The following is a 10695-nucleotide window of genomic DNA, read 5'->3' on the forward strand; positions in this document are numbered from 1 at the left end:
TATTATTTTACAACTTGTAAATTTGGGGTAGAATGGGATGAAGAGTATGTGGGTCACTTCTAGTTCTACTACTAACTAAAATCTATAATCATGTTAGAGTGGAATTGTTTTTAAAAGCAGTATGCAACCATGGTTCTATAAGAAATGAATTGTAGATATAGTCACCAAAAATTGCAAAGGAAAGAGATGGAAAGAGATATAATGAGAAAAAATTACTCATAATAAAATTGGTATAACTACATTCATACAAGAAAAAGTAGAACCCAATACAAAGGTTATGACAATAATTAAAGAAGGACATTTCATGATGATAAAATGTAAAGTTTGTGAAGAAAACAAAACCACCATAAATACTCGTGCAAATAATGGCAGAGCATCAAAATCCATGAAGCCTGGATGATACAAGCAAAGGGGGAAATAGACAGAGCTGCTATCTTAAGTGGGATGTTTTAATATCTCTGTCTCAATAATTGATCAAGCAAGTAGACAACACTTCAGGAGGTATGCCCTACTGGGTAGAGGTTGAGCAGAGGTCATAAGAGAATGTGAAAGTGAACTAAGCAATTTACATGAGAATGAAGGGAAGAAGAGGAGGTATAGAAAGACATGCTGAAAAGGAGGACCCAGGAGCAGCCAGGCACCCCATTAATCCCATAAAGACAAGAGTGTCAGAGAGAGGAGAGCTGAATTGTAAATAGGAAATGAATATATAACTTTTTTTTTCAATCTCTGATCCCACATGTCCCAGGGAAGTGTAATTTATTCCCATGTGAAATCAATAAAAGTTCTCTGAGATATGACTGAAGGAGAGGAAGACAGCCTTCATAAATTTAGAATTTCATCAAGAGAGTCATGGACAGGCTTCATTTATAACCTAAAAATGAAAAAGGAGAAAAGTTAGGCCTATAGGATCCAAACTCACATCCTTGTGATGTCCAACTCACCTTTGTCCATTCCCCAAAGTCTTTTAATCTTTCGAATCCCTTTCCTTTTTCTTCTTACAGTTAAGGGCATCTTGAATACTTGCAGCCACAGCATGCTGGTCTTGTGACACTGGAATCCTAGGTCCCACTTAACAAAGGTCATCTTTTCTTGGTTCCACTGGGTAATGGAATTGACCCAAAACCTTGCGCCTGACTGATGCTAGCAACTGGGTGGAATCTGCCATTGAACCAAGCCCCTGAGGTAAAAAAAAAAATTGCTTTTCTATATCAATATGAGAACAGAAAGAAATCTGATATCAAAAGACCCCTATTTTATATAAGGAGATAATTAAGATTCAGCAGCTAATTGATGTTTTAACTTCAGAAAGTTTCCTTTTCCTATAGTCTCTGAGGGCAGGAAAGACGTTAAACACAGTTTCTATTGGCTCCCAGAAGAAGGCCATGTCAGTGGTTGGCACTATATAATCCCCTTCCTGTGGTAGGAGCCCCATCAAAAGCTGGGAGGGCTCCCCAGATAATCTGGGGAAGCCAATGCTGTGACCAGAGGACACAAGGAACAAAAGGACCATGCAGGGACACTGCCTTCTCCAGGGACTTGCTTTTCTTCTCCTTACTGTCATAGAGGATGCTCAAGGTAAGCATAGCCCCATTTTTTAAGACCAGGGAGATGCTGTATTAGCTCCAAGCTTCTGGGAAATGGTCCTTGGGATTCTAAAGACAATGCCTCTTTATTGATCATTTGGGTTTGACCCACTATGATCCTAGTGACAGGAAATGCTGATTTTTCTTCTGTGGGGTCTCAGTTATTCAAGAACAGCAACGGAATGTTGCAAAGATATAAAGTTTGTTCACAGATCAACGAAAGACTATATTTTGGATTTTCACAAAGACACCTAAAAACTCACTTCCCAGGTTGCCCATAACAGTTAGAAGCTGAGGGATGACCTCAGGCTGCCCTCTTATCTGTTCCTCCTGTACTCTATAGTATGCTTACCCACTCTATTGGTATTTCTGCCCTTTTAGCCAGTGAACTGGTGTATTTGTGTGTATAAGAGAGAGAGAGACACAGACAGAAAAGGAAGGAGGGAGATAGAAGAGTCATAAAGAGTGATGTACCTGAAGAGAGAAGGGGGAGAGAGAAACAGGAAGAAAAATACAGGAGAAGAGAGAAGAGAAAGATGAGAGAAAAAGGAGGAAAGATTGAAAAATAAAAAGAGAGATAGGTGGAGGGGGGTGGTTACAGAGAGGTGGAGGGATAGAGGGAGAAAAGTAATGGGTGAAGGAACTTTGGAAGTAAAAGTGTGAGCAGGAGCATGTCTTCCACCTGGAAGTCAGCTATTTAGACAGAAATCCATAGAAATCACTCTGAGCCATGGTGCCGGATTTGATAGTGAGGACAGTTGTGGTTAAGATATATGTGTATGTGTACACGACAAGGGCAGATGTAAACCTTGGTTCCTATAAAGAACCCCCCACACACACATGAACTGCAATTATACCACAGATAACCCTGCACCTGCACTCTAAGCCTGACATGAGATTCTTTTTCTTCCTCACAAACCCACAGCTCAGGTGTTTTCTGCCTCACTATAGTGGTTCCCCCACCCAGAGTACTTGGCAGAACTTTGTCTTTCTGCAGGTGTTTTTCGCTTCCTATCACTTGGATTGATCCAATTCTGATCCAATTGTATAGACAAAAATTTTTAACAGACATATAAAAACAAAAATATACACATAATTATGGGATACCAGGTAATTTATTCTACATATATATTATGCAATGTTTAAATCAGGTTAAACCTATCTATCCCCTCAAATATTTGTAATTTCTTTGTGGTGAAACCTTTCAAAATCCATGCTTGGAGCTTTTGAAATATGCAGCACATAAACATCATCTATAGTCACCCTGCTGTTCAAGAGCACAACAGAACTTCTTTCTCCTATCTAGCTACATACCCTGGAGCCCCTCATCACCCTTTCCTCGTCATCTCCTCTCCCCATAGGCCTACAGTCTCTCCAGTTGCTTCTAACCTACCTTTCATTTCAATGAGATGGACATTTTTATAGTGCTCATTTCAGAAAGCTCACCTGGCACTTATCCTTCTGTACTCTGCCTGTTTCATTAAACTGTGATGTCTACTTGCATCCATGGTTTTGAAATGGCAGGATTTCACGCATTTTGGTGCTAAATAATATTTTGTTGATTAGATACACCACATTGTTCACATCCCCAAACTCATTAAGTTTTTTTGTTTTTTTTTTTTGTAATAGCCATTCTTACTGGAGTAAGGCAATATGCCATTGTCATTTGGTTTGCTTTTCTTTGAAGATTAGTGATGGTGAGCATATTTCTTATATCTTGTGGGTATATGAAAATATGCGCTCTCTCTCTCTCTCTCTCTCTCTCTCTCTCTATATATATATATATATATATATATATATATATATTTTTTTTTTTTTTTAGTGCCGAGATCGAAACCAGGGCCTGTGCATGCAAGGCAAGCGCTCTATCAACTGAGCTGTATCCCCAGGCCCCATTTCATATATTTTGAGAAGTATCTATTTCAATCTATAACCCATATTTTATCAGAGTTTTTAAATATATCTTTTTAAAAAATATGTTCTGGACATAAACTTGTTTTCATATGTATAGTTTACAAATATTTTTTTCCCATTATGTAGATTATCTCTTCACTCTATTGAGTGTCTCCTTTACTATTTGGAAGACTCTAGATTTTTTGTAAATCTCATGTGTCTATTTTTTTGTTTCCTGTTCTTTTGATGTCTTGTCCAAAATTTTCCTGCCCATTCCTATATCCTGAAGAATTTCTCCTATGTGTAGTTGTTTCATAGCTTTCATTTAAGTCTTTAATCCACTTTAAGATGAGTTTTGTATCTGGTGAGAGTTAAGGATCATTTTTTTTTCTTTTGAATAAGTATAACCAGTATTCTCATCTGTATTTAATGAAAAGGTTTTCTTCCTCCAATGCATGTTCTTAGCACCTACATCCCAAGTCAGTTGACTGTGGATATATGAATTTACTTCTAGGCTATGTATTCTGTTCTCTTATTCTGTGTTTCTGTTTTTATGCTAATAGCCTGTTTTTGTTTTGTTTTGTTTTGTTTTGGTTACTGGTTCTTAAGAGTAAATTTAGAAGTAAAGTAATGAGTCCTATTTGGGTGTTTAGGCTCAAAATGGCTTTGCCTATTCAAGGTTTTTTTTCTTATTCTATATACATTTTGAGATTGCTTTTCTCAAGATGTGTGAAGAATACCATTGGTATTTTGACAGGGATTGGCTTGAATCTGTAGATTGCTTTAGATAGAAATGTTGACTCCTGATCTATAAACATGGCATGAGTTTCCACTTGTGTTTTTGTGTATGTTTTCTTCAAAGTCTTTCATTAATGTTTTATAGTTTTTATTATAGAAATTTCTCTTTCTCTAGTTATATTTATTCCTAAGTATTTTTCATAGCTATTATAAATGGAATTGATTTTTGATTATGTTTCAGATATTTCACTATTTTTAAACCACAGGACTATGAGTTTTCATATACTGATTGTGTATCCTACCAAATTTGGTTAATTCATTTTCTAGTTTCAGTTGGTGTCATTTGATGGAGACTCTGGGGTTTTCTGTATTAGAATCTTGTAATCGATAAACAACAATTTGACATCTTATTTTGCAATTTGGATTCCCTTTGTTGTTTTCTATTACCTGGTTGCTCCAGCTAGGATTTCTGTACCAAGTAGAACAAAAGTGATAGAAGTGGACATTATCATTTGTTCCAGATCTTAGGAAGATTTTGAGTTCTCCCATTCAGTAACATTTTACCTGTTGGCGTTATAAATAGCCTTTATTATGTTGAAGGATGTTTCTTCTATCCTAATTTATTCAGTTTTTTATTGTAAAAGAATGATAAATTTTATTCCAGACCTTTTTTTTGCATTAGTTATTATATAATTTTAACATCATATTATTTTTGTCCTTTATTCTGTTGATGTGTTGTATCATGTTTACCGTTCTGAGTTTGTTAAACCACATTTGTATCCCTAGGATAAATCCCATTTGATCATAGTACTAATCTTTTTAATATGCCATTAGATTTGCTAGTATTTTGTTGAGGATTTTGACATCTATAATTATGAAAGGTGTTGGGCCTGTAGCTTTTCTCTTTTTGTGTGTGTCCTTGCCTAATGTTGATATGAGGGAATTCTGGCCTCTGAGAATGAGTTTGGAAGAATTACCTTGTCTATTTTTTGCAATGATTTTAACAGTATTGACATTAGTTCTTCTTTAAACCTTTGTGGGTAACTCAGTATTGAAGTCATATGCCCTTGAGACTTTTTTTAGTGGGAGGGTTTTTATTAATAATTTAACTCTTTACTCATTATCGGGTATCTTCGTGTATTCTATTTCTTTATGATTCAATATTGATAAGGTTTATGTGTTGAAGAATTTGTCCATTTCTTCTATGTTATCAAATTTATTCCCATAGAGTATTCATAATAATTTCAAATGATCCTTTGTATTTCTTTGTTGTGAGTTTTAATGTCTACCTTTTAGTTTCTGATTTTATTTGAGTCTCTCTCTCTCTCTCTCTCTCTCTCTCTCTCTCTCTCTCTCTCATAGTCTGATTGTCAATTTTTTGAGTATTTATAAAGAACCAGTTCCTAGTTGTGTTGATATTTTAGTCTCTACTTCATTTATTTCAGCTTTGGTCTTTGTTCTTCCTTTCTGCAAATATTGAATTAGCTTCTTCTTGTCTTCTTTTACATCTTTGAAACACAATTAAAATATATGTAATATCTTTCTGTTTTTGTTTTATTTTTGATGTAGACATTACTTAACATAATCTTCCCTCCTTGAGATACCTTGCTGCATCTCATCCATTTAGTATGTCTATTTTGATTTGTTTTAAGAAATTATTGAAGTTCCTTTATGATAACTTCCTTGATCCATTGCTTGTTTGAAGTAAGTTATTTTATTTTCATGTATTTGTATAGTTTCCTCCCATAAAATACCCCTATGTATTATTTATATTCTTTTGATGCACTGAAAAAAAAACTGTATTTAGTTTTTTAATCCTGTTCCAAATTTCCTTTGAGCTCAGTAATTATTTTGTTCTCGTATCTATTCTGCCATCTCTGTTTGTTTTAAATTCACTTAGTTTATTTTTCACCTCAAAGATTTCTGCTTGTTTTTTTTAATTACTTCCATTTCTGTAAATTTTTGTTAGAATATTAAATTATTTCTCAGTTTTTGTTAAAAAAATCATTAAGTTTCATTAAAATAGTTGTTTACATTTCATAGCAGGGTAAATAGATAGTATATGGTCATTTTCTGGTACTTATTTCAACCATTAGGTGAGGTCATGCTTCCTGGGAAGCTGGTCACTTTTACCTTGGTTATGTGTAACATCACCTGCATATTGAACAATCAGCATGTGAAATAACATTGCAGCATTAGTGGCCAAAGACCTTCCCACTCCATTCCTCCAAAGACCTTCCTACCCCATTCCTCTGCCCACTTCAGACAGAATAACATGAAGAGAAAAACTGCCTTCTCAGGAAGTAAAAGGGAGATCGGCACCATCTATGGTTAAGAATCTGGGGCCATGTGTCTCTAGCATTCAGGGGCACTGGACTGGGAACAAGTGCCACCAGGATATGTCCAGTATTAGATTTTGCCTGTCTGGCACTGATATACAAGGCCAAATCCTGTGCTTAATTTGCTTCCTACACCCAGAAAATTGAGTTGGCTCAACATTCTGCTGCTCAGTACTGATACAGTGTTGATGAAGGTAGTTTTTTGACCACCAAAGTTATCACTAAACTGGGTTCCATCTGAGTCTCACAGCTACAAGTAGCTGCATAATCTCAGGGGTGTATCCAGGAGCTCCCTATAACTTGTTCTGCTGTAGGACAAAACATAGATCCATCCTATTGATGAGTAAACGTCTACCCTGAGCTCTGCTAGGTCTGGAAGCTCTGTGTGTGAGCTCTGGCCTGAGTATAGGGACCCTTGGGTTTTTCCTGGTGCTATGTGTCACCATTGTGGGCCAGAACTGAGCTCCAAGCCAAGTCCTGTGCTAGCTTTTCTTCCAGTAGGATGAAGTCTTCCTCCATCCTCTTCTGCTCAAGGTTGGGGAAGGAAGGAAGCACTGTTGGCTAAGAGAGTTCAAGAGAATCAGTTCCTACAATGCAGGGGACTTGGGATACGGCCAGGCACTGGAGTTAACCATGGAATGCTTGGTATTAAAGTCTAAGGTACAGCCTTTATTACTACTCCCTACCTATATGGGAGACATCTCTTTCCAGGCTGCATTACTTGATTGAAGGGTGGGATATCATGAGTAACTCTTTTCTTCCTGCCTTATCCAATGCATCTTTTTTTATTATTATACTGCAACCAAGTAATAAGTTTTCTTTCCTGGCTTCCTTAACTCTTGTGAAAGTAGTTTGGAGTGTGAATATCTAATTCAACTGATGTGTCTACAGCAGATAATCACTGAAACACTGTTGGCAACATTTTGTTCCACCCCTTTGGTTGTGATTTTTTTAATTTATTCTTGTACCAGTTTGGGAAAATTATATCTTCCTATAAATTTATTAGTTTTATATAAGTTGTCACATAAATTAGCATGAACTGGATTAAAGCATTTTCTTATCAAGGATAATGGGTAATTGTTTGAAATGGAGTGCTGCCCTCTCCTTCATTCATCATACTGGTAATTTATGACTTCTCTATTGTTTCCTTGATCAGTCCAACTAGGTATTTTTCAATTTCATTGCTATTTTTGAATAACAACAGAACTGCAACAGCAGGCATAATAATGTAGGAGTCCCATGCTCAGGAGCCATCATGTATTGTCCAGTGTCTGGGAGAATGAAAAGTTCTAGATTAGAAGGTTTCTGATTTCTGGGGAAATACGAGTTGGATGGGCAAGAAGAGACTCAGAGGTCTACCTATAGACCAAGACTGCTCAGTTTCTGATTGTTATGAGCTTCAGTTACTTCCCTTTGGTGAGTCTCAACTATAGTTTTCCCTTCTCCAGTTGTCTGTCTTAAAAAGATCATTTATTTTAATAATACCTCAATTAAAATTAACTTTATGTTCTTTATAATTTTGTTCTCATAAGTTTCTTATAATCCAAAACATCTGAAAATCAACAGATATATCTCTTTAGAGACAGTGAGCCTGTCAGAAGAAAGGACTAGAATGCAGTTGTACTTTTCTCAATTGAAGTGTTTCCATATGTGTAGCCTGAGACACTGTTTTGCACTAGGCTGGTACATGTATAGGCACAGAGGATATCAATAAACAAATCACAGGGGAATTATGGATTACTACAAAGTCATAAATCTCTTGCATTCAGGGAAAAGAATATAAACTCTTTAGTGAGAGGGATGAAAAACTACAGATGGAAAGCTCTGAGTTATGGAACCTCCTTTTGTCTTTACTACAATCAATTCTCTTCATTTTTTTAACACAACATCTTCATAAACTCAAATTGGAAGAAACACTAGGCTGTGTGTTTGAAAGTCAATGTTGGGTTTAATAAAATGTCATTAGTTATATATTTTGTAAGAGATGACAGTTTCTACCTGTTGCATTCAGTCATAAAAGTGCATTTGATGTTATTTGATAAGACTGGGAGGATGGAGACAAATGGACTTTGGGAACATAAAAGAGGTTTTTAGTAGTAGCGTTTGACAATGAGAGCTGACTACGTACTTAAGAATTCTCTGAGCAGAGCTGAAGACCCAGTTGTAATTTGGAGAATTTCCTGTGTATATTTATGTGAATTCTACATGGCTATTGTAGGAAAAGAGAAGAATGAGTTGGAAGAGTGACTCAAGTTTGAGGCACTAAGCAGATCAAAATGTTGAAAAAGGGGTCCCAGTGATAAGATTTCATTAAGAATCTTGCCTTAGGTCAAAGTGCACACATATAGAAAGAAATGAAACTGAAACACATATGACTGAAATATTAATTTTGCCTTTGGTTAGATTGGCTCATATAAATCAGTAGTCCTCTGTAGGGGCAATATCTCTTTCTTTGTCCACCCAGGTCCTTCATAAACTTTTCAAATGACTTGAAACTATTTGCTTCTCTTTCTTTCCACTAGAAATAAGGAACCCCAAAGCTAACATCATAGTTTTCTTGTGATTTATATTCTCAGGAACTACAAATATTCTTGCAACATAAAGAAATCTAAAAAGTTATTTGAATTTTGAATAAAACAATATGGGGAATTTTACTCAGCAATAAAAGAGAATAAAATCATGGCATTTGCAGGTAAATGGATAACACTGGAGAAGATAATGCTAAGTGAAGTTAGACAATCCAAAAAAAAAAAAAAACAACATAAAATTGGAGCCAACTTTTTCTTCTATCAGATGCAGAGTCTCTGTTTTGATATCAAGCTCCTTGATCCATTTTGAGTTATCTTTTGTGCATAGTGAGGGAAACGGATTCAGATTCATTTTGTTCCATATGGATTTCTAGTTTTCCCAGCACCATTTGTTGAAGATGCTATCCTTTCTCCATTGTATGCTTTTAGCCCCTTTGTCAAATATAAGATAATTGTAATTTTGTGGATTGGTTTCTGTGTCCTCTATTCTGTACCATTGGTCCACCCGCCTGTTTTGGTACCATTACCATGCTGTTTTTGTTACTATTGCTCTGTAGTATAGTTTGATGTCTGGATCGCTATACCGCCTGAATCACTCTTCCTGCTTAGAATTGCTTTTGCTATTCTGGGTCTTTTATTTTTCCATATGAATTTCATGATTGCTTTCTCTATTTCTACAAGAAATGCCGTTGGGATTTTGATTGGCATTGCATTAAACCTATAGAGAACTTTTGGTAATGTCACCATTTTGATGATGTTAGTTCTGCCTATCCATGAACAGGGTATATTTTTTCCATCTTCTAAGATCTTCTTCTATTTCTCTCTTTAGGGTTCTGTAGTTTTCATTGTATAATGTCTTCTTTGATATAAGGAGAGCACCTAAGAACAGAGCAGGGAGGAAGAGCATGAGAAACAGATTAACATTAAACAAGGACGAGAGGTGGGAGGGAAAGGGAGAGAGAAGGGAAATTGCATGGAAATGGAAGAAGACCCTCATTATTATACAAAATTACGTATAAAAGGATGTGAGGGGAAAGGGAAAAAAAACAAGGGAGAGAAATGAATTACACTAGATGGGGTAGAGAGAGAAGATGGGAGGGGAGGGGAGGGGAGGGGGATAGTAGAGGATAGGAAAGGTAGCAGAATACAACAGTCACTAGTATGGTACTATGTAAAATCGTGGATGTGTAACCAATGTGATTCTGCAATCTGTACATGGGGTAAAAATGGGAGTTCATAACCCACTTGAATCAAATGTATGAAATATGATATGTCAAGAGCTTTGTAATGTTTTGAACAACCAATAATGAAAGAAAATTTAAAAAATGCCATATGTTTTCTCTGATAAGGTGGCTAATTCATAGTGGGATAGGGAGGTGGAACATGGGAGGAATACACAAACTCTAAATAGGGAGATAGGGCAGAGGGGTGGAAGGGAGAGGGAGGGGGCAAGGGGTTGGCAATGATGATGGAATGTGATAGATATTATTATCCAGAGTATACATATGAAGACATGAATTGGTTCAATTTGCTTTATATACAATTAGAGATATAAAAATATTTGCCATATACATTCATATATATATATATATATATATATATATATATATA

At 35.9% G+C, this 10695-nt stretch overlaps 1 protein-coding gene across 1 annotated transcript in view; it reads left to right on the forward strand.

Annotated features, from left to right (window-relative positions):
• The first annotated feature begins 1445 nt into the window (after positions 1–1445).
• The window catches only part of LOC107154865 (antigen WC1.1-like), a 60651-nt gene continuing 51401 nt past the window's right edge, over positions 1446–10695 (forward strand). The window contains exon 1 of the mRNA XM_048787557.1: positions 1446–1578. Coding sequence (XP_048643514.1) covers positions 1512–1578 — 67 coding nt within the window. The 5' untranslated portion in view covers positions 1446–1511. The remainder of the gene's footprint in view (positions 1579–10695) is intronic.

This window comes from Marmota marmota, unplaced genomic scaffold (assembly GCF_001458135.2).
Source record: "Marmota marmota marmota unplaced genomic scaffold, marMar, whole genome shotgun sequence".
Taxonomy (NCBI): Eukaryota; Metazoa; Chordata; class Mammalia; order Rodentia; family Sciuridae; genus Marmota; species Marmota marmota.